This window comes from Malaya genurostris, chromosome 1 (assembly GCF_030247185.1).
Source record: "Malaya genurostris strain Urasoe2022 chromosome 1, Malgen_1.1, whole genome shotgun sequence".
NCBI classification, from domain to species: Eukaryota; Metazoa; Arthropoda; class Insecta; order Diptera; family Culicidae; genus Malaya; species Malaya genurostris.
Window position 1 is genome coordinate 80,951,998 of NC_080570.1, and position 26,490 is coordinate 80,978,487.

Here is a 26,490-nt window from a genome sequence, read left to right on the forward strand (position 1 = left end):
ATTATGATGTCGACTCGACCCGATATCTGCTACCAAGTAGGGTATTTGGGACGATTTCAGCAGAAACCTGGTCAATCTTATTGGACCGCGTTGAAGCGGATTGTCCGTTATCTTAAAGATACGACGGACTTGGTGTTGAAATTTGTAAAACCAATAAAGCAAGCCCACTTGTCGGGTACGTTGACGCAGATTGGGCTGCGGATACTGTTGACAGGAAATCAGTGAGTGGTTACTTGTACCAGGTATTCGGTTGCACAGTATCATGGTGCAGTAAGAAGCAGACCAGTAGCTACATCATCAAGCGAAGCAGAGTATGTGGCTCTGAGCGCTGCTGCAGCTGAAGCAATCTGGCTGACTGGAATATTGAACGATATTGGTGTAAAGAATGTCGAAATAGTCACAATCTACGAAGACAACAACGGGGCTATAGGAATGGCAAAGAATTTGGAGTGCAAACGGGCAAAACACATAGATGTAAAGCATCATTTTGTTCGAGACCACGTACTTTCTGGAAGATTATCGATTGAACCCATAATCACGACGAATCAGTTGGCGGACATTTTAACAAAAGCTTTGGACGCTGGAAGATTCGAAGATTTAAGAAAGAAGCTAGGAGTAAACGATCGAGAGGGGGTGTAAGCGAAGCAACCCTTGAAATAATGAAGCGATGGCTGACATGAAAATTTTCAATCATTCCTATTCAGACGCTCGAAGCAAACGGCTACTAGAAATAAATTGTTCTTACCAGTTTTTATCTTTTATCTTGTATCTTGTTTTTATTTTGAAAGAGAAACCTGTTATTTCAAATGCGTCTACTATTTGCAACATATGCAGATAGCTTTTGTAATATTATGCGTACACTATCATTTTAACAAAAACATAATCTTAATTGAAAAGAATAGCTTTTTATACTCAATGCAGAACCACTTTCGAAATAAAAGCTTTTTAAATTGATAGTTTTTACGCTCTGCAAAAAAGAACCAACGAAAGCTCTCAAATTTACCAATCTGTGTTCTGTGACACAATATGTGTGGTAAAACAGGCAAACAAATCTGTGGGTTTGCAGAAAAATCTGTGAATATGGTAACTCTACTTCTTTTGTCAGTTCTCGGTAAATTTTTCAAAAGGGCAAAAGAAAAAAGAAAAACTGTCACTTGCTTATACGCCCTTTTGAAAAATAAACCGAGAATTTTAAAACTGAAACAGAGATGCCAGGTCTGCATAGTTGTCTGGAAATTTGCACATTTCTAGAATTAGCTGCAAACATGATTTGGTTGCGGATATTTGAAAATCACATTTTTCGCAGATATTCGTAAAAAAATTTACAGACGTTTAAAATTGTCTCTTTTTTTTCGTTCGCTGAACCAACTTCTTGCTCTATTCTGTACAGTGGACTTAAGTCACAGACTAACAGACATGACAGTATGAGTAAATTCTTATAAAAATAATTTTTCGTGATGCACTAGTTCCACCTATATTGTACTGCGCGAAATATTTACTATCTGTACATCCCTTGTGTTATGTAAAAGTTTTTTTACTAGTTGGTTTCCCCTCGTTTGTCAACACCGATCAGCTGCTTGCAGGGATGCCTAATTTCATCAAAATATTCGAAAATGAATCGCAATGAATGAATTATTGGATTACGTTGATAATATATTTAACTTCTTCGCGATGTTGGAAGGTAACCATTTATTTGACTCAACGTTGTTCATATAGATCTATTTTTTATTGTGTTGGTAGTTTTCACCCGAAATTGAGTGGCGGCAGACCAGAAGCAAGTAAATATTGTAACAAAACGGGTTCGATTTTGAATTGCGTTGGAGGATGAGAAGTAGGCACAATTATGTATATAGTTTTGGCAATATGTATTAAATCTGTATCCTGCATGAAATTCGCATGGACGTATACAAATCAATACATTACAGGTAATTCTGTATGAATGGCAACTCTGTTGGTAAATGAAAAAAATAAACACAGTCTAGATGACAGACAGAATGTTTTTGATAGGGTAACGTGGCGCCATCATGACACATGTGAGTACTGTCCCAAATAAAGGAATATTCGAAATGATCGTTAAAATAATTGAAGAATCTAATTTGAGTGTCCTGTCTGTTAGTCTGTGCTTAAGTCCCAGAATTTTTATCGAGTTTACAAACTTTTTCAATTTTGCTTGATAATATTTTTACTTAGCATCGCTGGTTTGAAACGCGAATGGTTTATAGTCCAATCCACGTGCAAATGTGTTGGTGTGGCTATTCTCAGTACACTGAAATGAAAATCTTATTTATATTCATCAGATTTGTCATATGAATCATATGTGGAATATAATTTATAGAAGTTATATGGAAATTTATAATCTTCATTTGAAGTGTACGTTAAATCTAAATAGACTTTACCATAATGAAGGTTATAAGAATATCCCATATAATTTATATTGAAAGACATATTGAAAATCTTTATGATATTGATAAGAATGCATAACATTATAACAAGTTATGCGAAAAGTCGATAAAACTTAAGCCAAAATAATGTTAATATTCATTATATTTTTCTATAGATCACATGCTGATTATATTTAATAAAAGTTATGTGAAAACTTATAACCTTTATTGGAAGTGTACATAAAATCTTCAACTAGGAAGAAGAAAAAGCACTTTTTTCTCAAGCTTAGACATATAATGGAATTTGTTTTTACGAAAGAATAATCGTAAATCATGCGGCTTGAAACTGAAGAAAGAGTTGTGTCTTCGATATTCATCCAATGCTCCCCACAGTTTTTTGGGAACTTCTTAATGTTATTTTAAATCACTGACAATACAGCTCATTCAACTTCTTTCCAGAATACGACCCAACGGACCTTGAAATAAATATCCGGTACGTTTCGTTACTCTGTCTAGTAAGAGGATTTAATTTTTTTATTTTTTATTTCGGGATCCCACTTCTCCTCCGCAAATATTAGAAGGTGCTTCTTTACGGAACTGACCACTAGTATGGCTTAAATCCTCGAAAAAAGTAGTAGTTTGCGTTTATCTGCTATTCGTAGGACATCTGAATCGTTTGGTTACAGTAAATTTCCGATTAAATCAAGCCAGTCTCAAAGAAGTAAATGTAGTTGAAATATTAAAATAAATTTATATCATAAAACGCTTTATATACGAAAAATATATCAATAAGTTTTTGATAACACAATTATTGTTATTGTAGTTTTTGATTCCCTTAAACACCATAATCCCAGTATTATAAATATGAATCATATACACATCACTTGTTCAATCAAATAGCAATCATTTGATCTATATATAACTGCTATATAGAACAGGGATGACCTTCATTAAAAGCCATTTACAATTTTGTTAAACTAGTGATATGCTATAGATGAACTTATCAATATAAACTCGAAGTGAATATAATATGCGCTTCATAAATTGTGCCAATGTGTGTTGTGTGGATATCTAGTAATGGTTATAAGGCGCTCCTATAAATTTGACTCAGACTAGAAATTTCATTCGTTATATGAAATTCTTGTAGAAATAACATTAGGAAGAGTTTTATGTTTCATAAGATAATCTTATATATTTGTCATGATGTTGAATACACCAAGTAGCTATCATTGGAAATGCTAATAGTGCAAAATCATTACAATATCATATAATATGAAAAAGGAAATTAAGTTCAGTGTAGTTGTAAGGTTACCCGCATAGCGTTTTGGCTAGAGTGACTATAATCAGAGTGGCGACAGCTGTTCGTTTGGAATGACAGCTACCAGTTCCAAACGAGCAAACGACCTGTCAATTCAATGTAAAGCTAATGGAATGTTTTGAATTGTTGCCAACATTACGGATGAGATGTCGTCACTCTGGTTATAGGCACTCTAGTTTTGGCTACCTGGGCAGCCATGGTCACCATCCGCTACCAAAATTGATTCAGTGACGGTTGTCAAATCCAATTTGACAAAACAAAGTCACCTGTATCCAGAGATGCCATTTATAAAGATTTATCTGTATTATACAGATTTTTACATGCGCATACAGATTTAATACAGAGTACAGATTTTATACAGATTTCTCAAATTAAATACAGATTTATACAGATACCACGAAAAGTAAGAAAGAAATAATGAAACTTTTCCGTCTGAGCGTGTTTGATTGCCCATATTAAAATGAAAATTTTTTCGTGCAGTGTCATGAAACTGAAAAGTTGTATGATCTGATTTGACGTTGCGTAATAAGGCGTTTGAATTCCAAGTCATCATTTTCAAACGAAAAAGTATATGGATTTACAATTCAATTGTGGTTGATACCAAAAACAATTAAATTTCGTCCTTGAATGTTCTTGTCAGTGCGGCAAGGACTTACGATATAAAAGAATGCTCCTGGCATCTGCCATTCTATAACAATAATCTAATGGAATAACATCTTTAAACATCATTTTTTCCTTCCTTTAGTGAATACAGATAAATACAGATTTTTTATACAAAGCAATACAGATTTTCTATGAAAATATCTGGCATCTCTGCCTGTATCTAAGTTAGCCGAGCGTTTTCATCTTCTCACCTTCGCTGAAAATGTCAAAGATTTCAATGTGGAAAAATCCTGGTGGATACGGTTGTATCGTTGGAGTTGTATATCTGGCAGCGGTGAAGCAGTCGGTCACCAGAATGTCTGCCAGCCATATTTTTCCCGCTGGCAGCGTTTAGTCAGCCATCTGACAGCCATGCGTATGCGGATAATGTTAGTGTGAGTATGTCGAAATAACCCAGTGAATTTTGTCGAGCTGCATCGTGTCAATTATTGAAGACATATATGCAATAAAAAACACTGCGATGCCAAGAGAACAGTTGAGAAAGAAATAAAATCGTTCATGAAACTCTATATCACGTAATGGAACTACCTTCTACTTGGTTCATTAGTTCATAGCTTACGAAATTCTATATGCATTTTTCGCAGTGTATGATTATGAGTCAAATATGTTTTTACCTCAGTGTAAGATTGAACTCACAAACAGAGATGCCAGATATTTTCATAGGAAATCTGCACTGAGCTAAATTTTCTTTTTTACATTATATGATATTCTAATGATTTTGCACTATTAGCATTTCCAATAATAGTTACTAGATGTGTTCAACATCATGTCAAATATATGAGATAATCTTATGAAACATAAAACTCTTCTTAACGTTATTTTTACAGGATTTCCATATAACGAATAAAATTTCCAGTCTGAGTCAAATTTATTGGCGCGTCTTATAACCATTACTAGATATCCGCACAACATACATTGGAACAATTTATGAAGCGCATATTATATTCACTTCGAATTTATTTAGATAGGTTCATATATAAGATATGACTAGTTTTATGAAATTTATTTATATATATATATATATATATATATATATATATATATATATATATATATATATATATATATATATATATATATATATATATATATATATATATATATATATATATATATATATATATATATATATATATATATATATATATATATATATAAATAAATATATATTTATAACTTTCAATGGAGGTCATACGAATAGCAGATAATTGCCAACTACTACTTTTCTTTGAGGATTCAAGCTACACTAGTATTCCATTCGGTAAGGGAACACCTCATGATATTTTCGAAAGAGAAGTGAGATCCCGAGACTGAAAATAAAAAAATGAATCTTACTAGACAGATAGAGTAATGAAAAGTACCGGATATATATTTCATGGTCCGTTAACGCATATCCTTGAACGAAGTTGGATGAGCTGTCTTGTCAGCGATTCGAAATTACATTGAGATGCGGAACTTCCTGAAAAAAATGGTCTGGAGCAGTTGATGAATATCGAGGACACAACTATTCACGACTTTCATCGGATTTCCATATGAATTATATGGGATATTTTTATAACTTTCATTATGATAACGTCCATTTAGATTTGACGTACACATTAAATAAAGATTATAAGTTTCCATATAATTTCTATGAATTATATTCTGCAAATGATTCATATGACAAATCTAATGAATATAAATAAGATTTTCATTTCAGTGTGTATTTCTCAGTATAAATATCTGTATTTATCTGTATTCACTGATCATATGAAATTTCTACAATTGAATGATAATGATTCCAATAGGTTATGGTTATATAATGGTAAATTCAATGAGCATTTATTCTTTATATCTTCGTAAGTCATTGTCGCCCTCACAGGAATATTCAACGACGAAATATGTAATAGCTTTTCTATTAACAATTGAATTGTAATTCCATACAATTATCTAGTTTGAAAATGTTGACTTCATAAGTTGACATGGAATTCCAACGTCCAATTTGGAACGTCAAGTCACATCATTCAACTCTCAGTTTAACAATAATGTTTCATGATGCCATGACTTTCTTGAATATCAGATCAAATTATAATATAAATGTATTTCATTGTTCGTTACATGGTTGATCAACACATGTTTTCACAATATATGTCCATTTTAATTTGTGTCTCCTGTCACGACGCCATCTTGTTGAGATCTAAATCGGAACTTCAAAGTCAGCTGATTGCAACGTAAATAAACAATCAGTAATAAAATCTTTTTATGATTTACTTCGTTTACTGCATGAAAATTAGAGATTTTTAAATCGATTCTCTCACAATAACTTTTCGGTTTACCTGAAATGCATCAGATAGTGTTTTGGGACATCAAGTGGAGGTAATTTTCACAATTTGAGTCGCGATGAATATCAAAACATCGCAGTGTTTGGGGCCCGAAACGCGAGGGGCTCAACGTAATCAGTGTACTTTCAAATGACTGGTGGTAATACGGCTGATTTTTCATTAATAAACTTTTACTTCATCACTATTGCAGTCAGAGCTAATAAAAGTCATTTTCATTGACTGAAAAATAAACGAAAATGACAAGAAATTATTGTCACTCTCAGTTTCGCTTGCAAACTATGAGAACGAAATCCATGTCCAGTCAATGACATAAACGGGACAGTAGTTTCAAAATTGTGTTTTTTCTTTCATTTGCTCTTTCAGTCATTTGCAGTTTTCAGTGAAAATCCTATAGTATTCAGTGTCGATATTCAACCAAAGCTGTTAGAATTGAAAACGACAGAAAAAGGTTTCACAATAAGTTTTAACTGTTGGTGCTCAAATTTGTAGTAGTTTTGGTTTCCAAAGAAGTTCTGGGATGTAATTACTTCGATTTGCCATATTTTAGTCACTTTTTATAGCCAAGCGTCACATACTTTCAATACATCGATGAAAGAATGAAAATTTCAATTCTGCTGTTGCTACCTGAAGACGTTAGTTTGGTTTCGTCTTGTCATAGAGGGAAGAGTGACGTTGGCAATTATGCTCTCTCATTTTTTCGATGAGAAACTAAAATGCTTCGTCTCTCTTCGTTTGTTCTGGTGTCGGTCATTTGCGAATGAGACAGTAAAACATTGAAAATGAGACTGCTGAAATGGTTTCATTCATTGATAATGTGTGACAATTTTAAGCTCTGATTGCAGTGGATACTAATAGATAGCTTAGACGGAATAGTTTGATTTTTTTTCTTTCTTAATTTTTGTGAAATCTGTATAAATCTGTATTAAGTTTAGGAAATCTGTATAAAATCTGTACTCTGTATTAAGTCTGTATGCGTATGTGAAAATCTGTATAAATGGCATCTCTGCTCACAACAAACTTTGACTTCGGCTCGCACACATTCTAATTTCGTATATGAATAGTGAATAGATCAGTGCACTCCACGACGTAAAATACACTGGTGACGTAGTAAGACAGGTTTGGTTGTGTTGGTAATTTTCTCACGAAATTAAGTATGGCGCGCCGGGATTCAAGCATGTAAACATAAACAAATGACCATTTCAGATCGGGATTTCACTTCTAAGTTACTCTAGTTGTCGCGCAGCCTGGCGAATCGTTGGCACTAATTGAAAATCTGGACATTTTTTCTTCAAGGGCTTGCAAGGTTACGTCGAAATATAGAGAATTTTACACACATCCGATTCTGTTCATTTCGTTGGAGGAAGGATTTGGCGGATCGCACTATGGTATCTATTACAGTTATTATGAATAATGGAGCGATTGTGCTGTGGGTGGCGTTTCAAATGCAGGTGATGAAAACGATTGAAACATCCCGGAACAAAACACCGCATTTCACTGCCAATATTTTCGCAAACAGAACCAACTAAATATTTTCATAAAAACAACTCCCGAAACGTCATTTGTTTATGTTTTTTCTTCTTCACGTCTCTCTGTTATTCCAAAATAAAATGACAACCGCACTAACACATAGAAAAAAGTGATCACCAGGTATTTTACATCGTGAGTGCACTCTTTATCGGTGTGAATAACAGAGACGTCAAATTACTCAATAGGTTTATAGATTTAGTATTTTTCAGAAGAGATTTAAATAAGTAGTATGCCGAAATATTATTGCGATTATTGTGATACATACTTGACTCATGACTCACCTAGCGTTCGGAAAACGCACTGCACGGGCCGTAAACACAAAGACAACGTAAAGTTCTATTACCAAAAATGGATGGAAGAGCAAGCGCAGCATTTGATTGATGCTACAACGGCTGCCTTTAAAGCAGGAAAAATTGCTCAGAACCCATTTACTACTGGACCGCCCAAACCTAATGTGGCGATTCCTCCTCCACAATTGGGAATGCCAACTCGACCAGGAATGATGCCGTCAATGCCTGGTGGAGGCCCACCTCTACTGATGGGACCTAATGGTGCTCCGCTTGGTCCTGCTATTGGTCATATGGGAATGCGTCCCCCGATGATGATGCCAATGGGTGAGAGCAAAATCTATATAAAATGTTCAAAACGACGTATGCAACAATGAGAGATTCTCTTTGTTTACTTTCTCTTTCGATTATTGCGATATATTCCTGCTTTTTTCGGTAAATTCTCCAGAGCAGATTAAAAGATGATAGCTTTAGTTATTATTATCGGTAAATGATTGGAGAGAAGGATTGCTAAGAGTGCCGTGATAATCAAAAAGAAAGTAAACGAAGAGAATCTCATTGTTACATACGTCGTTTTGAACATTTTATACAGAAATATTTGGATTTGGGAATTTAACATGTTTTTGGTTTATCAGGAATGCCTCCTATCGGAATGGGAATGCGACCCCCTATGATGAATGCGCCTCCACCACAGATGAATCAAAAAGCGTAAAATAAGAAGTACTTTATGTTTCTGTAATTCACTTTAAAATATCAGCAATAAATAATTACGTTCTTTCATGTGAATTGTACAAAAATTATTCAACATTGTAATAACATATGAAAAGACCATATATTAAGATCGGTCTTGTCGAAAAGTTATATATATATATATATATATATATATATATATATATATATATATATATATATATATATATATATATATATATATATATATATATATATATATATATATATATATATATATATATATATATATGATTTTACTCTTGTTACTTAAACTATTTTCATTATGTTCTGCTGCTTTAAACATTTTACTCGTTACTGAAAGCAGAAAACAATTTTTTTGCACTACATTAGCGAAAATTCGAAGAAACTAGATCAATGCAAGTTCTACAGTACCGGAACCATTCATATTCACAAATATTGAAAAGCTATTGCCAACCTGTAATCCGCGGACTTCTGGAGGTCCGCGAAGTAGTTTTAAGAGGGCCGAGAATAATTCTTTTCGGCCAGTAATTGTTTCTAGGAGCACTTGTGTTGCCTCAATTTCAATGTTTTTTTTTAAATAGTGTTTCCGTTTTCTCAAACTCGTGTGTAATTTTTCGAGGGTCCGCGGTTATGGTTCCAAAGGAGTCCGCGATTGCACTTTTTTCACATAAATTTTGATGATATAGTTCCTTATGGGCGAATCAAAGTGTGGGAACCAATCACATCGGAGTTCGTTGATTTTAGGTCAAGGTAATGTGTAATATAATATGGTGACCCGACCAATGAAATAGCTATTGATACAATCATTGTCAGAATTTATGTCGAATGTAAAAATTATGCAAATATTGAATAAGACTTAACTTTGCTTGAACATTTAAGTAACAAAAGACATGAAAGAAGAGTTAGTAACAAATTCTTTTTAATATATTACAGTTTGAAAATCGTAGTTCAGTTTTCTAGGAGTCATAAATTGATTCAAAATTTCATCAGTCACTTCCTTTCGTTTCGTCTGATGATCAGCAACAATGGGTTGTAGTGTTTCCACGGCAATTTTTTTCATCTCTCCACTTAGCAACTCTCCATTCGCATAAGCCGTTTTGATGGATTCAAGTTTCTCGTCATCATAAAGAAAAAAACGCAGTAATTGGTAACTTACATCGACGTCGATATTACCACCATATTTACGGTGTTCTTCCAGTGTTGATCTTCCTCCGGAAAACGCGTACTTATTGATTTTGGTTTTAATCTGCTTCGGTGTATCAGTTAGAAATACAGCCGAATTAACGTCACTTGCAGACATTTTTGTCTTGGCTCCTTGTAAAGCAGGAAAAAAACAGGAATGAATAAGTGCAGGTTTGATAAATCCCAATCTTGGTGAGACATCTCTTGTCATACGAAAGTATGGATCCTGATCTATTGCACAAGGAATTAGTACTGGTACCTTGTCTGCACCAAATATAAATGGGAATGTACTAGAAAAAGCCGGAGCAGCCTGTATAGCAGGAAAACTAATTTTTCCTATTACATCAGAATCACAAAATCCGAATATACCTTTCACCTGATTGAAAGTTACACATTTTTGAATACGTATAACATTTTGGTAAAATGCAGCACAACGGCCCATATAATCTAGATTTGAAAAAATAAACGTCTTGTTTACATCGAATCCTAGTGCTATAATATCTTTGGCGTTTTCTCGTGCCATTTTCATTGTCTCCTCTACAGACAGATTTTTCCACAGTGTCTTCTCGTCATCTGTCATCTGGATCACAAGTGGAACATCGAATGCCTCCTGTAACCATCTAATAAAATAATTAGTACAGCACTTTTGAATATTGACTTTTGACTACTGACTTTGTAACAATGAACGGAATGAGATGACCTACATGCATTGAGTCAGATGAAGGCCCTCGTCCAGTGTAGAGATAAAATTTCTTTCCGGCCTCAACCATGTTCAATAATGCATGTAAATCCCGATGAGAAAAGAAAATGCCACGTTTAATCAACGGATGTATTGGTGTTTTTGATATTCTTTCTATTCGTTCAATTAACTCCGAATCGATGTACGTGCAACCAAATCGTTCTGTAACGTTGACCATGTAACGTTATTTTTTCATAACAAACCTTACTTACTAATCAATTTATCATAATCCACTCCAGCGTCTGATTTACTTATTACTGTCCATGGATCAACAATATCATTATCATCTTCCGGACTGTTGGAAATTTGTTTATCTGTCACTGGCAGTTTGTCACCCATCTTCGATTGTGAATAATAAAAAATGTGCAATATGTGAGAAATATATATTTAGGTCTTTTATCTAAAAAAAACAAAAAAACGTGCGTCGGTGTCACGATGACTTCTGTCAACTCACCGACCAAAGCTCGACAGTGACCAAAACTCTCACCGATCAAAACTCTCATCCTAAAAACTCTCACAACAAAAATTTCGGTGGAAAAAAAGCTCATGTAGATAAGAATCCCTATTAAAAAAAAGTCCGCCACGTTGCGCCCCGCGCCCTAGTGGTGGGAATTGCAAAAATTGGAATTCAACGACTAAAAGGAAAGTTGTCCAACTAAAGAAGAGGATTCTTGAAATGCAGTAAAAAATTGAATGAAATCAAGTGTTTTTATATTGGCCTCGGCATCTTAGATCTGAGGCAGTGTGCCTTATTAAATATATCGTTGATAAAAAAAGTTTCTTTTTATTGAAAAAGGAAAGAAACTAAAAAGCAAACGTTTATATTTAAAATGTGTTTAATATTAAACGAATTATTCCATTTCAAAATCAAAGGTTAAAAAATATTTGAAAATGGGATATGCCAATCTTTCATACTGCTGGGGATATATTCACTGGTTGCTCTGGTAAATGAGTCATAGTCGAATAATAAAAAAAATAGAGTATGAGTTAGTATAGATTCACTAAATTATTTCGAATAGATGACCAAGTTTGCATACTGCTGAAAAGGTTTCTCTTAAGTATCAATATTAAATATTTCCAAAAGTGCCCGAGCTAGCTGATAGAATAAGGCCACAAGACCTTTCGTTTGGATTCAAATTTGTAAAAAAAATGGCCCAGCCATCTCTGAGAAAAGTGAATGCCCGTAGTTCTACTGGTTTGCAAGAGATATTATTTGGATCTTAGTTTTGTAGAAATCTGCCCGGTCATTTCCGAGAAATGTAAACGCAAAAAACTCGGAGTAGGTAAAGCCAGAGACAAAACCGGAAGATTGACGTCGGACTGCTATCGACAAGGATCAAATCACTTTAAAAATTTACATTTATTTACATTTACTAGTAAATCATCCAATTCAAGTGAAACCCTTAGATAATTGTAAAATGCTTTAGATTCTAAAAGAACCGAAGCACAGACTGTTGAATGTCACCAAAAACGGATTTCTTTTTCACTTTTAAAAGAGAACGCACTTCAACTAAGCACGGAACGACCGAAATTAGCTAGGCGCCTAATTCACATCACTCTTTTTGAATTAGTTGATTGTAACAGCAATATTTCCAAAATAACTATTAAATTAGTTGAAATTCAGAATTTACTTTGCTGAAAAAACTCATTTTTTCCATAAATACGTTTATTTCTTAAGGCAATTTACATAAATTTTTCTTCGCCGTATCATCACTTTTACATAGAATTCTTATCCTAATATAATACTAATATAGTCACAAAGATATGAATTTAATAAAACATATTCCTTTTATATCTCAATATCATATTAGGTATTTCGTTATTTATTATTAAATCTACTTAAGAACATTATTTGAACCAAGCGATTAACTGCTATAAATTATAAAATAAGCTGAATTATATACATATTGTTGTTCATTTCGTAACCTTTTTGTTTTTGTCAGCACATCATTTTTATTAAAATTTTGCTATTGGATGAACTAAAGGACGCAGTAGGAGTCAGAACTAACCCTCAAAAGGGTCAATTATTAAATTGAAACTTCAATTGTCTTTATGGAATGATAAAGAAGTTTCATGTAAGAAAGGTCACGACAAGCAAGAATGTCTCGAACTGTGACATTGGATAGTCTACCTTGGGTAGGAATTTAATAGTTGAGATCTGACATCACGATACTGTACGCATGTCCAAACGACATGATCAATATCGCGATAGCCTTCGCCACAAGCACAATGATTAGTTTCAGAAAGTCCAATTCGAAGGAGATGTGCATCTAACGTGTAGTGATTGGACATGAGTCTGGACATCAAACGAATGAAGTCCCTACTCACATCCAGTCCCTTGAACCATGCCTTTGTCGATATTTTAATTGAGTGCATCCACCGACCCAGATCACCTTTATCCCAAGAAGCACGGAACGACAAGTGTTCTTTGGCGAGTCGCCCTATAAAATTCGTTGAAAACAATCGGTCGCTCATAAATTTCACCTTCAATAGCACCACGTTTGGCAAAACTATCGGCTCTTTCATTGCCTATTGTGATTTGATAATTACTATTCAATATGTCGTTCAGACACTGTTTTATTTTGCCCAAGAAAAACGGTTCATTTTTGCGAGCAGCGTTTGAGCGAATGGTTTCAATTGCACTCAGACTATCTGTGAAGAGAAAATAATGGTTTGGAGATAATGTGACGATTACACTCAAACTATAATGAACTGCTGCTAACTGTGCTATATAAACAGATGCAGGTTCTTGAAGCCTAAATGAAACCGAAACATTATTGTTGAATATACCAAACCCAGTAGCAAAACATTTTCTCAGAGTGAATATGCCTGAACTTACTTGAAAATATTTTTGGAATTTCCATCGAGCGTAGGTGTTCCGGGATTCCACGCACTTCGCGCTGCATGGATGTGTCGAAAAATAAAGTTGATTCAGGGACATTTAGGAGGCTGTCACAGATAGAAATATATCTTGAAGGGTTGATTTCCTGTGACATATGGTCAATATATACTGTCATAAATCTTGTTTGAAATTGAAGCTCGACTAATTATTCGAAGATACTAAAAACCAGGGGATTCAGTACCTCACATCTTATTAGCAGTCGCAATGAAAGCTCCCAAAAACGATCTTTCAATGGAAGAACTCCCGCCAGAACTTCAAGACTCATTGTATGTGTCGAATACATGCAGCCAGTCACGTACCCAGAGGGGGGGCCCGAGGGGCCCTGGCCCCTCCCGAAATCAAAAACAGGTATAGAATTATATAGAAGATTTCAGACATTTGTTACAGGAATAACAAGACAGTTAACGTAAAGAAATGTAATACAATAACAGTTCAAATGGAAAAGTTTAAAGTGTCTGTTAGAAACACCCATAAAAGGCACTCCGAAAATTAGGTACATAAGCAATCTTCAGTAACATAATTTTTTTTTATCTTTGGGCCCCTCCCGAAACGAAATCCTGGGTACGGGCCTGCATGCAGCCCAAGGCAATTCGCAAATAACGATACTGAATTCGCTCAAGTTTGATAATATGAGAGTTTGCAGCGGAACGAAAGCAAACGCATCCATATTCCATCACTTGAAAGTCAAAACCTGTTGAATCATTCTTCCCATCATATGAAGCTGAAATTGCGCGGGATCATACTTACCTTACCTAACAGCTATAGGCCTGGGGTGTCCTTTGCTGTATCAAGCATACGTCTCCACATAACTCGGTCCATGGCTGCTCGTCGCCAGCCACTCAAGGCGCGGATGCTTCTGGGATCACCCTCCACTTGATCGATCCAGCTTGCTCGCTGCGCTCCTCTTCTTCTTGTACCAGTCGGATTAGATTCAAGAACCATTTTCACTGGGCTGTCGTCCGACATTCTTAAGACATGCCCAGCCCATCGTAGACGTCCGATCATGCTTTCTTGAAAAGACGACCAGCTCTGTTTTCTCCGCAATTCGATACCCAGATGAACAGCCCAAACGGACAATTTATCTAAGGTATCTTGCAATGGTTTTTGCAGATCAATAGCTTTGGGTCCAGTAACTCAAACCACGCCATCATCTACCAATTGTCTTAGTGTACTTGGGTTACGAGACAGCTGTCAATGTCGTTTACATAGAAATTATACAGGAGCGGACTGAGCCATGAGCCTTGCGGGAGACCCGTGTAGCTAATTCTGATTGTTGCCAAATCGCCATATGAAAAATACATGCACTTCTCTCACAAAAGATTGTAAAAATAATTATTTATAAGCGCTGGAAGTCTATGTTGGTGGAGCTTGTCTGAAAGAACATCAATGGAAACTGAATCAAATGCTCCTTTAATGTCTAAAAATACAGAGGCCATTTGTTGTTTTTGGCAATCATTCGTCCCTTTATTTCTTCGGAAGCCAAATTGAGTATCTGACAACAAACCTTTCGTCTCGACCCAAGTGTCGAGACGTCGAAGAATAATTTTTCGAACAATTATCTGATGCAGGACAACATTTCAATGGGTCTATATGAGTTGTGATTGGAACCTGGTTTCCCCGGCTTCTGAATGGCGATAAATTTCACTTGCCTCCAGTCAGGTGGAACAATATTTTGCTCAAGAAACTTGTTGAACAATTCCAACAAACGTCTTTTTGCGAGATTGGGCAGATTCTTCACCAAGTTGAATTTAATTCTGTCCAATCCAGGAGCGAGCGTTATTGTTACAATACATGAGTGCTATGGAAAATTCCATCATTGAAAAGGGGCTATCAATGGAATCATCATTTGGAGAAGACTCCCTAATAATGCTATGCGTAGGAACAGAATCTGGACAAACTTTCCTCGCAAAATCAAATACCCATCTATTCGAGTATTCCTCACTCATTTCCTACGTTACGATTCCTCATTCGTCTGGCCGTATTCCAAAGAGTGCTAATTGAGGTTTCTCTTGACAAACCTTCCACAAAATGTCTCCAATAGCTGCATTTTTTGACCCGAAGTATGTTCTTGTACTTGGTTCCTAAAACCAAGAATTTTTCAAAATTCTGAGGAGTTCCTCCTATTCGTTTTAAAAACGTCTTGAAAGCATTTTGTTTCGCGTGTTTAGCATCTGAGCACTCTTTGTCCCACCAAGGGTTTGGAGGTCTTCTGTTAGACGATGGACCAAGAAATCGTTTGGTTTGTGTTTGTTCAGCGGCCTCCAGAATCGAACAAACGAGGAAGTCATATTCTTCAAGTGGAGGGAGCTCTTCCATTGAATTTAAGATACTTGACATATTACTTTGGAATTTAATCCAATATTTTTTGTCAAATCATAAGGAATATTAACTGAATTAGCAATGCCTTTGTTAATGCTAATTGAGATGATGATTGGTAAATGATCGCTACCGTGTAAATCAAGAAATACTTTCCAGGTGCAATCTAGTCCAATTGAAGTCGAGCAACGAGTAATTTTTAGGAACACAGTTTTTGGTTTCAAATTTGGCTTTTTAGATTTAACACGGGGATCTTTTTTTGAAGGTGTAATTTTAGGTGTCTTTTTTGGTATTTTGTGGTTTTTTAATCTCCTCTCAACAGACCCTTGAGGAGTGACAAACGAGGTATCTTCACTATTTCCGTCAGAGTCAGATTCCTCTGGTTCCGCAAGATTTGAAAACTTGAATTTGATTTTGTTTCCGGATTCCAAAGGTGGGACATAAAGCTTCATTTTGTCCTTACGCAACTTAAATGCAGCGCATACTGAAAGATCATCATGAGGACTCTCCCCACAATAAACACATTTTTCAATATCTTTATCGCAAAGATTATCCTTGAGGCCCTTAACATTTTATACATTTCGACTTATTACTACAGTAAGTAGCTGTGTGGCCAAATTTTTTGCAGTTCGTGCAATTCATAACATTTGGTATGAAAAGCCGAACAGGAAGGCGAACTCTATCGATGTGGACATGGCTAGGCAAGGCAGATCCAGCGAATGTTACTCGATACGAATCTGAAGGTCGATAAGTTTTGTTTCCTTCTTCGAAAGATGCTGAGTACAATTGCTTGCACTCGAGTATCCTTACTCCCTCCCTCAAGCATAGAGTTTTTAGAACGTCCAACTCCATGCTCAAGCAACTCTTTAACCGAAAGACCCGCTTCGGTGATAACACCGTCTATTTCAGCATCTTTCGAAGGAATATATACGCGATATTCGCGGGTAAATAATCCACAAACAACAATCTCGTTAGCCTGCTTTAAGGAATCGACTACAACGCGGATTTTGTCTTTATGGACTCTTACCAAATACAAATTATAATACGGAGTACTTCGACAAATTTTCGAGGACACATTTTGCCATATGCGGTACAATGTAAAAGGTACACTGTCACTGTGACAATGAACTTTGGAAAAATAACCAGATAACTGGCAACACTTGAAATTGAAGATTATTGTTACCGTGGGTACTGTTTATTATTCAAATAAATATTTCGAATGTATATTCAGGTTAGATTTGTGTTTTGTTTGATGTCCCTGAAAACTTGAGCGAGGCATTGGGATACTTTCCCGAATCGATCATGAATTGGAGTATATACGAAGAAAATATTCCGAGCTGTACATGTATGAGCAGAAGTACACAACTTACTCACAAGAAACAGCCGTTACTTACAATGGGATCTTTCAGATATCGACTAAACAGATGGAAAAAATCGACAAGAGCTGAGCTCAATGAAAGAGACGAATTCTATTCTAGCAAAACAACTGGACATAGCCAACAATATCTGAGGTCGTCGCACACCAAATAGCGTAGAATCGATGACAGTATTAATGGAGTACGAAAGTGAGGACGAAAATAATACGGATCAAATCCATAGTTTCGATCGAGATCGTATCCAGCTTCTGTGCGATGCTGCGGCTGTAAGAAACTCGTCGAGTTTTGCAGCGAAACTGCGCAGAAAGCAGCTTGAATAAAAAAAAAATATAGACAAGCAGAACGAATAGGTTGAGGAAAAAACAATCGTGGACTATGGATGGATCACTACCGAAGAAGTCGGAAAATTATAATCATGGGAATATTCGTCTGGATGTCTGGAGAAAACGAAAAACATAAGAGTGATCTGTCTCCGAGAGAGTTTAGTTCGTATTACTCAATTGTTAAATCGCACATTTTCCTTAAAGTTTCCCTATGACTGATACCGACCTACGTGTACTCAATATAAAGAAAAAACCTTCATTTTATTTGAACCATTCTGGCTGTACCAATATTGGATAGCGAGAAACAACATTTTGAACATCCAGTTCTCGTCACACAACTTACATTATTATACTTTACTTTTTTTCAAGCAAGAATCATCGTTGAATGTAAATTGTTTTATAATTGATGGTAATATATATTGGGTACATATAAATTAAGACAGTACAAGAGAGGGACTTCTTTATCAACTCGGCTGTTGTATTTCAGCTGTAGAACTACCCGTCCAATTTATTCAGCGGTTCTAGTACGGTACGTTGTACCTCACAATCACTGGTTATGTTAAAATCGATTTAACGATTGCACGCGTTAATAAAAAACGCACGCGAAAAATATCATTATAATCAGACTATTCCTACAAAAAACTCATGGTTGACCCAGCAACGTATTCTGGGATCCTAGAAACAAAACAAACAATTTTTAAGCAATTTAGGAAAAATTTGAGCCAACTTACCTAAAAGTTCATAGAACAAAACATCCGTCGTTGGTCTGAGCATGGGAGATTGTTTATGTGAAAATAATAAAACTAACATAGCCATAGCAACATTACCAAATGTTGCCAGTTAGTAACATTTATAAGAATTTTAACTTGTCTTAACCGAATACACGCAGAGAAAAATATTGTAAATGTAACTAAATCTGGGTTTCACGTAACGATTTATTTTGTTGAAATAGTGACAAAAGAAAAATTGGTTTAATATAGCAAATATTGTTGCTTGAAACAACAAAACTAGGTATTTGATTTTGCTCAGTGGATTAGTTTGTTTCTATAAATATTTTGTTAATACCAACAAATATTTTACTTGTGCGTTCCTGTCAATTTGTTGAGAAACAATTTCATAGTAAAGTCAACTTGCAAAATCAGTTTAAAATGAACTAATTTTGGATAAAGGTAATATTTATAGTGTTTTGAATTTATATACTTGGCAGTTGAAATAAATGATAAGATATCAACTTGAAATGATTAGTATTTCAACTTACGCTTTTGTTTGTAAAAAATATTCATTTTGTTTTGTTTTTACGAGTAAAATGATTTCTTTCGAAATAATTTGAAGGCTTGTTGTTGGTACATTTTCCTTCAATTTATATATTTGTAAGGAATTTCAATTACATTTATATTCCATACATTTATAATATTTATCTACATACCACAATCAATCGAATATTACTTTTTATAGTATTCAATGATTCGGTACCCTTTCCCGGTGCCCTTCTGGTGAAGATAGAGATAACCTGCATCAAATATATGTTGTTAAGAAAGCGTGTTATTGTAGTTTCTAATATTATTAACTATCAATACTTACGCTTGGATCGATGAAAAGCCCGATGAAAAATATATAAGCAGGTAAAATTTTACTTTTGAAACGCGTAAAAAACTTTTCTGTTCATTCACGATTGAAAAAACGACTCTGGTTTATAAGAAATAGGACTGGTATGGTTCTTTTGAACAATAAACTTTGTTGTATCATTACACAAATAAGACAACAGATAAAATGAATAAATTTTGTTCTTAACATAAAGATAAAGCAGACTTGAATCAACATAGATATTGCGAATAAAATCAACTCTGCTTTTATTGATACGCAATACATTGATGAATTATTTCAACAATAAAATCAGCTGGAACAATTATTTTTTTCGTTTGGCAAGACCAAAATATTTATTCACATTGAACAGAGACCTTTGTTGATGTTGAAGGGAGAAAATGGTTTAAAACAATCATATTCTAGATTGAAATTAACATGAATCGGATTTGAAAATCTACTAACCGATTTGTTATTTTAAACAAGCTCCATTTCTCTGCGTGTAGAAGAAAGGGCTAGGCTAACTTGTTCAGTCGGTTGAACCAAACATTGACGATCCATTTGTAAGGGACCTAGGGGTATTATTATTTGTATTTGCTCTTACTATCTCTTTGGTAGCGGGAAGTTGTGATGTCAATTCTTTAGATATATAAAATAAATTTAATGCCTTCATTTTACGCCGAAAATAGACTATCCATGGGCCCGCAGAAGTTTCATTGTAAAACTTGGTTCTCTGCGAGTTAGGAACCGTTAAATTTTCGCCTGGTGGCAGAGATGGATCTCCTGAATTCTCAACCATTAGATCATCCATTATATAAATATGTTTAAACAATTGATCTCAACTGAATTATATAAACGAGAATATACTTTGAGGTGAAATAAAATATAATTATAGATCTACCTGTTAGTCGCTTTCTGCTTTCCACAGGTACTCGGCATGAAGCTCGCTCTATTTCAAATTTGCTGTCTTCTATATTCGTTACTCTGCCGTCGTGGTCTTCGCTGAGCTTGGTCTGTACGCTGTCTGTACCTGGCCTTAGATACAGCGTTGTAGCTCTTGTTGACGATTAAGTGTGATGCTTCTTGTGTAGCACCACACGATAATGCTTCGTTTTGTCCACCGCAACCGGTACTGTATACCATACGAACTGCTACCTGGTGGTTGTCTCTGCGGCTTTGCGCTGATGCGCCCTAGCACCTCCGTACCTTAGCACCTCTGTGCCTTTACACCCCTTCGTCTCCGCACCTCTGTGTCTGAGTACTTCTATGCGTTCGCACCTCTGTGTCTCTTCACCTCTGTGCGTATGAATGGGATGGCCTTCTTCGATTGCTTTCAAGTCGGGAACGCCGCGAATATTGGCTGTACACCAGCCTTTGCTGCCAGTAACACAACCTGTCTGCTTGAACGCTTTTTACTGAATGACTGAAAAAACTCCTGTTTTTAGAGAATGTGTTTAGTTGGCAAATATCTTGGACACAAACCAGCAATATTTCAATTCAACACGAAATTCTCATTGACAACTAATTTTGTTATTAAAATCAAAAAAATAGAAGTGACGAGTCACAGAGGTGCCATCGCATAAAGGTGTGAAGACGAATGTGGTTCAGGAGACTGGATGTGAGGTGGGATTTCATTCGTGTGATGTCCAGACTCGTTTCAAATCCTTACACGTTAGATGCATATATCCTTCGAATTGGACTTTCCGAGACTAATCATTGTGCTTGTGGCGAAGGTTATTGCGATGTTGATTATGTCGTTTGAACATGCATGGAGTATCGTGATGTCAGATCTCAAATAATAAATTTCTTGTGTACTCAAGGTAGACTATCCAATGCCCCAGTTTGCGACATTCTGGCTTGTCGTGATTTTTCTTACATGAAACTTTATCATTTCATTAAGACCATTGGAGTTCCAATTCAAATTTTATTTTATGTTAGACCCATTTCTCTTCCATGAGTTCAACCAATAGCCCGCTATATTAAATTAATAAAAGCGATGAACTGACACAAACAAACCTGGATAGTTATAAGATCATGTACAACATAAATGTATTTTATTTAATGTAATTTATAATAGCAAATCGCTTGATAAAAAGGCGGGTGGGTAATGTCAGAGACATAACTGGATGTCGTGAAAACGAAAACAACTGACATGTTCCTTAATAATTCCGAATATCAATTAGTTGATCAATGGTATGAATTATGCAAGCATTCCCCTTTTCCACATTTTTCGCAAAAACAAAGAAGGCTTCACTTGATCTCGATTACTGTGAATTTCACACAGCGATAAGTGCAAGATTCTAACCAAACTGTTCTAGATTTGCACTAAACTGAGGATATTTCCTTTCGATTTGCGAATAACAAATCCTAATAGTTCTTCGGAAAACTTTTAGAGCCATTAAAACGGCTGATTCGGTGTAATGTTCTCCACCGTTGTATTTTCATCCATGCAAATGACTGGCAGCTGTGACGTAATCGCTCTTGTCGGAAATGAAACTAGCTTTGCAAACGGCACAAAATACATCTGCTCGCATTGGCGATAGAAACCAAACTGATTCAATTTTTGTTAGGAGCTTTCTTTGACGTGATTTCGTTTGTTGCTTTTGTCGTGAATACGACTTACTTTACTATGGGGCGCCTTTTCAAAATTAGCCATATGGAAGAATGGGCAGAACTTAATCGCGAATATCTCGACTTGTATTAATGGTAGCAACATAATTCTTTCACCATTTCATCAAAAATATGATCAGGAATTCAGGATAATATTTTGAACAGTGTGCGATAACCACAAACAAGTCAAAAATTAAGTTTTCTTAAAATTTGAAAACAACGCGGAAAACTCTTTACTTTCGCTTGGGTTTTTCGCGCAAGGACGACGATTTTGAGGTAGTCAGGCACATATCTTTAACTGAATGCGTATAAAAGGGGAACCGTGGTCGAAAATCGATCAGAGTGAGTAGCAGTCATTCGTTTGCTGTGTGTATAGCAGATCGGACGTGTTTTTTTAGTAGTTGTTAGTTTTTCATTCGCTCTATTCCGTCAATGGGTAAACGGAAGAAATCTGGTTCCAGTCCCAAAATGCGACGCAGGAAATCTGCTAACGTTTCAGCCAGTACAGTCAAGTCTGCTAATGTTACTGCCAGTACAGTCAAGTCTGCTAATGTCACTGTTAGTACCCCGGGCGTCCCGGCAAAGAAAATTCGAACGAACGATGAAGCTTCGCTACTGTCTGCAAACAGATTCAGTGTTTTAAGTGAAAATGGTACAGCCATCAATGCCAGTGAATTGGACGGATTCGGTCAAGAGGAAGTAGAAATCCCTCCTGTCGTCGTAGCTACAAAACTACCACCGCTGATAGTGAAGTCGATTCCCCTGATGAAATTGCAGCTGGATCTCCAGTCGAAAGGCATCAGTGCGCAGTTTAAACTTACCAGAGTTGGTATAAAAGTGATGGTACAGTCAAAGGACGAATATTTGAAAACTAAATCATATCTGAATGAACAAAAAGCACAGTATTTTACCCACGACATGCCGTCGGAAAAACCGTTTAAAGCAGTGTTGAGAGGTTTACCGATAATGCAAACAGCCGACATCAAGGCCGAGCTGGAGGAAAAATACAAATTAAATCCTCTAGCAGTTTTTGTCATCGCCAGGAAGCAACAAGTGCACCAGCAGTTTAGAGACTGTCTCTACCTCGTACATTTCCGGAAGGGAACAGTAACCCTTGGTGCTTTAAAAGCCATGAAAGCTATCTGCAACGTCGTTATTTCGTGGGAACCGTATCGTGGAATGCATCGTGATGTCACGCAATGTATGCGGTGCTTGCATTTCGGGCATGGCACTCTAAACTGTAACCTGAAGCCAAGGTGTAATAACTGTGCTTCTGATCACGAAACTAGCGCTTGTCAAGCCAATGAAGCTACTCAGTTTAAGTGTGCCAACTGCAGTGAGCAACATTGTGCTACCGACCGAACGTGCGGGGCACGTGAATCATATAAACGCATCCGTAAGGAAGCATCAAAGAAAAACCAGCCAGGACGTCGACCAAACAATCTTCCGGCGTTTACACAGGAAAATTTTCCAGCGCTACCGCCAGGTGGGCCGGATAATCGCACTCAAGGGCCCGAGTCTTCCGACCCGCTTCCCCCAGGATTCCAAGGAGGTAATGGTTCTCCCTCTGCTTGGCATATTCCTGGAAAACCAAACCCCAACCCTCAAGAAGGTAACAATTCGACCCCCAAATACACAGCAGCAGAGCTTCTGCCGATATTCACAGCTATGTGGACTCAGCTACAGCAATGTAACACGCGTGCTGAGCAAATACTGGTATTGGGAGAATTCGTCATCAAACATGGATGCTAGACCTTTGAAAATTTTACTATGGAACGCCCATGCCATTAAGCCCAAATGCATGGAACTGCTGGAATTATGCTCGCGTGAAGATGCTGACATCATTGCGATTACTGAAACATTCCTGAAACCGGATATCAACATTCATCTACCTGGATATAGTTTGGTACGGCTTGATCGCACGCACTCCCAAGGGGGTGGGGTTGCCATCGCGATTAAAAAGCCAATCAAATTTACCGTTCAACCGCATTACACAACCTCAGTCATCGAAGCACTAGGTGTGGAGATCTCTACAAGCAACGGTGCCCTGCTGGTGATAGCAGCGTACTGTCCTCATCAATGCTATAATGGCAACGGCATGGCCAGGAAGTTCCGGAATGATATGGTTAAATTAACACGTCACCGTAGGAAGTTCATAGTCGCCTGTGACCTCAATGCTCGGCATGAGTTGTGGGGCAATCACATCCGCAATCAAAATGGCCGTATGACCTTCGACGAAGCACAGCTTGGGTACTTCATCGTCAACGCTCCCGAACGTCCCACCTACCTATCACCAGCTGGAGTGCCCTCCACTCTTGATGTGTTCCTGACCAACATGGATCTACCGAAGCCTGTAACCTTCCAAGAATTAAGTTCCGACCACTACCCGGTCATCCAGCAAATCCACGAAACGGCGACTCGTGGCCCGGTTCAAACTCGAAAGGACTACCATCGAGTGAACTGGGTTGAGTTTCGTCGCAGAGTGGATCGCAGGATTGATTTCGACGCTCCGCTCAATTCTACAGAAGACATCGACAGATCAATACAACAATTCCAACTCGCCATCCAAACGGCAGAAGAGGAGTGTATTCGCAAAGTTCCTGTTCATGGTAAGCTACTACAATTAGATCAACTTACACAAAGTATTATTAGGGCGAGGAATGTATTTAGACGTCAATTTCAACGATCCGGTGATTTATCTAAAAAATATGCTTCACAATATCTAACTAAACTTATAGCAATTCATATACAAAAGCTCAAAAATGATAAATTTAGCTCCGATATTTCGAAATTAGATCCTCACTCTAAACCATTTTGGAAAGTGTCCAAAATATTAAAAGCTAAACCGAAGCAGGTACCTCCCTCCCACATTATCGAAATGACGGAATGCGTAATGAATTCTTACTCGACTGCATGATTTTTCAGTGCTCGATCGGTTCAGTGCTAGAATTTTCGCCTGAGTTGGCTGCTCGATCAACCTGATTGACAGTGACATTATAAATGTCATTGAATATTCGCTCATTTTATGAATGTGTTAGTGTAAAATTTAGGCGACTTAAGCCATTTCATTACACTCCAGCTAGAGGAATGGATGATGCTGACTAAGGTAGGCCGTTTTGTTAATTTCCAGCGAATTTCAACAGTTTATGTTGGAATTCTAAGAAGAACTGGTTATTTACTAGTTCTGTATAACCGAAAAACATGAAGATTTCAATGTGTATAATCAGTTATGTAATGTTTTCATTTAAAAATAAACTGAAAGTCAGCACGAAAACGTGCAAAATCGGGAAAGAAGAAGAAGAAGACAAATTGACAATTCAGTCCGCATATTCTCACTCAATTCCGACTGATTTCCGAATCAACCGGTTGTAGGCGAAATTCATTCGGAATCGGTTGTTGCACTGGAGTTGGAATTGATTCGGAATTCATTATGATTTCCACATGAAATTCCGAATGAAAATTTCTCGCCGATTCGGAATTGATTCGGAATCCATTCGGAATTCATTCGGATCTGATAATGTGGGCTTGAAAGTAGAAAATACAATTTTAGTAACGTCCGAGGAAAAAGCTAGCGCCATAGGTAACCACATAATAAGCTCTCACAACTTAGGAAACTCGATCAATAGTCCAATGGAAAATATTGTCCAAGATACAATTGATACACTAGATAGAACTGCTTGTTATGTCCCAGCCAACAAGAAAATAACAACCGAACAAGTCGTAATCGCCATAAAACGCTGTAAAAACATGAAGGCCCCAGGTTTCGATGGCATATTTAACCTCGTTTTGAAAAAATTAAGCACCGAAGCGTACTCTCATATTACCAAACTATTCAACCGTTGCCTCGATTTTCTGTACTTTCCTACATGCTGGAAGTCAGCAAAAGTTGTGCCGCTACCTAAACCAGGCAAAGATCCCTCGATTCCGACTTCTTACCGGCCAATCAGTTTACTATCTGCTATAAGTAAGCTTTTCGAAAGGATGCTACTCGATAGAATTCTCGATCACACCAACTCGAATAATATAATTCCTCCCGTCCAGTTTGGATTCAGAGCCGGACACTCCACTACTCAACAGCTGTATAGAGTAATGAAAATTATCCGCTCAAATAAGGCAGTGTCCAAGTCTACGGCGATGGTCTTATTAGACATCGAGAAAGCTTTTGACAATGTCTGGCACAATTTATTTATTTATTTATTTCGTCAAGCAAATGTAGACTACATATAAATTGTTTACAATGTTCACTTACA

General features: G+C 36.5%; 2 protein-coding genes across 3 annotated transcripts; one reads left to right on the forward strand and one right to left on the reverse strand.

Moving 5' to 3' along the window:
- The first annotated feature begins 8,334 nt into the window (after positions 1-8,334).
- LOC131440621 (U1 small nuclear ribonucleoprotein C) lies at positions 8,335-9,283 on the forward strand. The gene is made up of 2 exons (XM_058612061.1): positions 8,335-8,824; positions 9,133-9,283. The coding sequence occupies exons 1-2, from the start codon at positions 8,440-8,442 to the stop codon at positions 9,207-9,209; spliced, it is 462 nt and encodes a 153-aa protein (XP_058468044.1). The 5' UTR covers positions 8,335-8,439; the 3' UTR covers positions 9,210-9,283.
- An 830-nt stretch (positions 9,284-10,113) lies between these two features.
- LOC131440622 (tryptophan--tRNA ligase, cytoplasmic) lies at positions 10,114-11,597 on the reverse strand. Of its 2 annotated transcripts, XM_058612063.1 has the most exons (4): positions 11,345-11,597; positions 11,066-11,294; positions 10,763-11,013; positions 10,569-10,703 (listed from the first exon to the last, which is right to left on the reverse strand). In XM_058612063.1, the coding sequence occupies exons 1-4, from the start codon at positions 11,469-11,471 to the stop codon at positions 10,684-10,686; spliced, it is 627 nt and encodes a 208-aa protein (XP_058468046.1). In that variant the 5' UTR covers positions 11,472-11,597; the 3' UTR covers positions 10,569-10,683. The 2 variants fall into 2 exon arrangements, with proteins under 2 accessions (XP_058468045.1, XP_058468046.1); XM_058612062.1 differs by having other exon boundaries at positions 10,114-11,013.
- Positions 11,598-26,490: the final 14,893 nt, after the last annotated feature.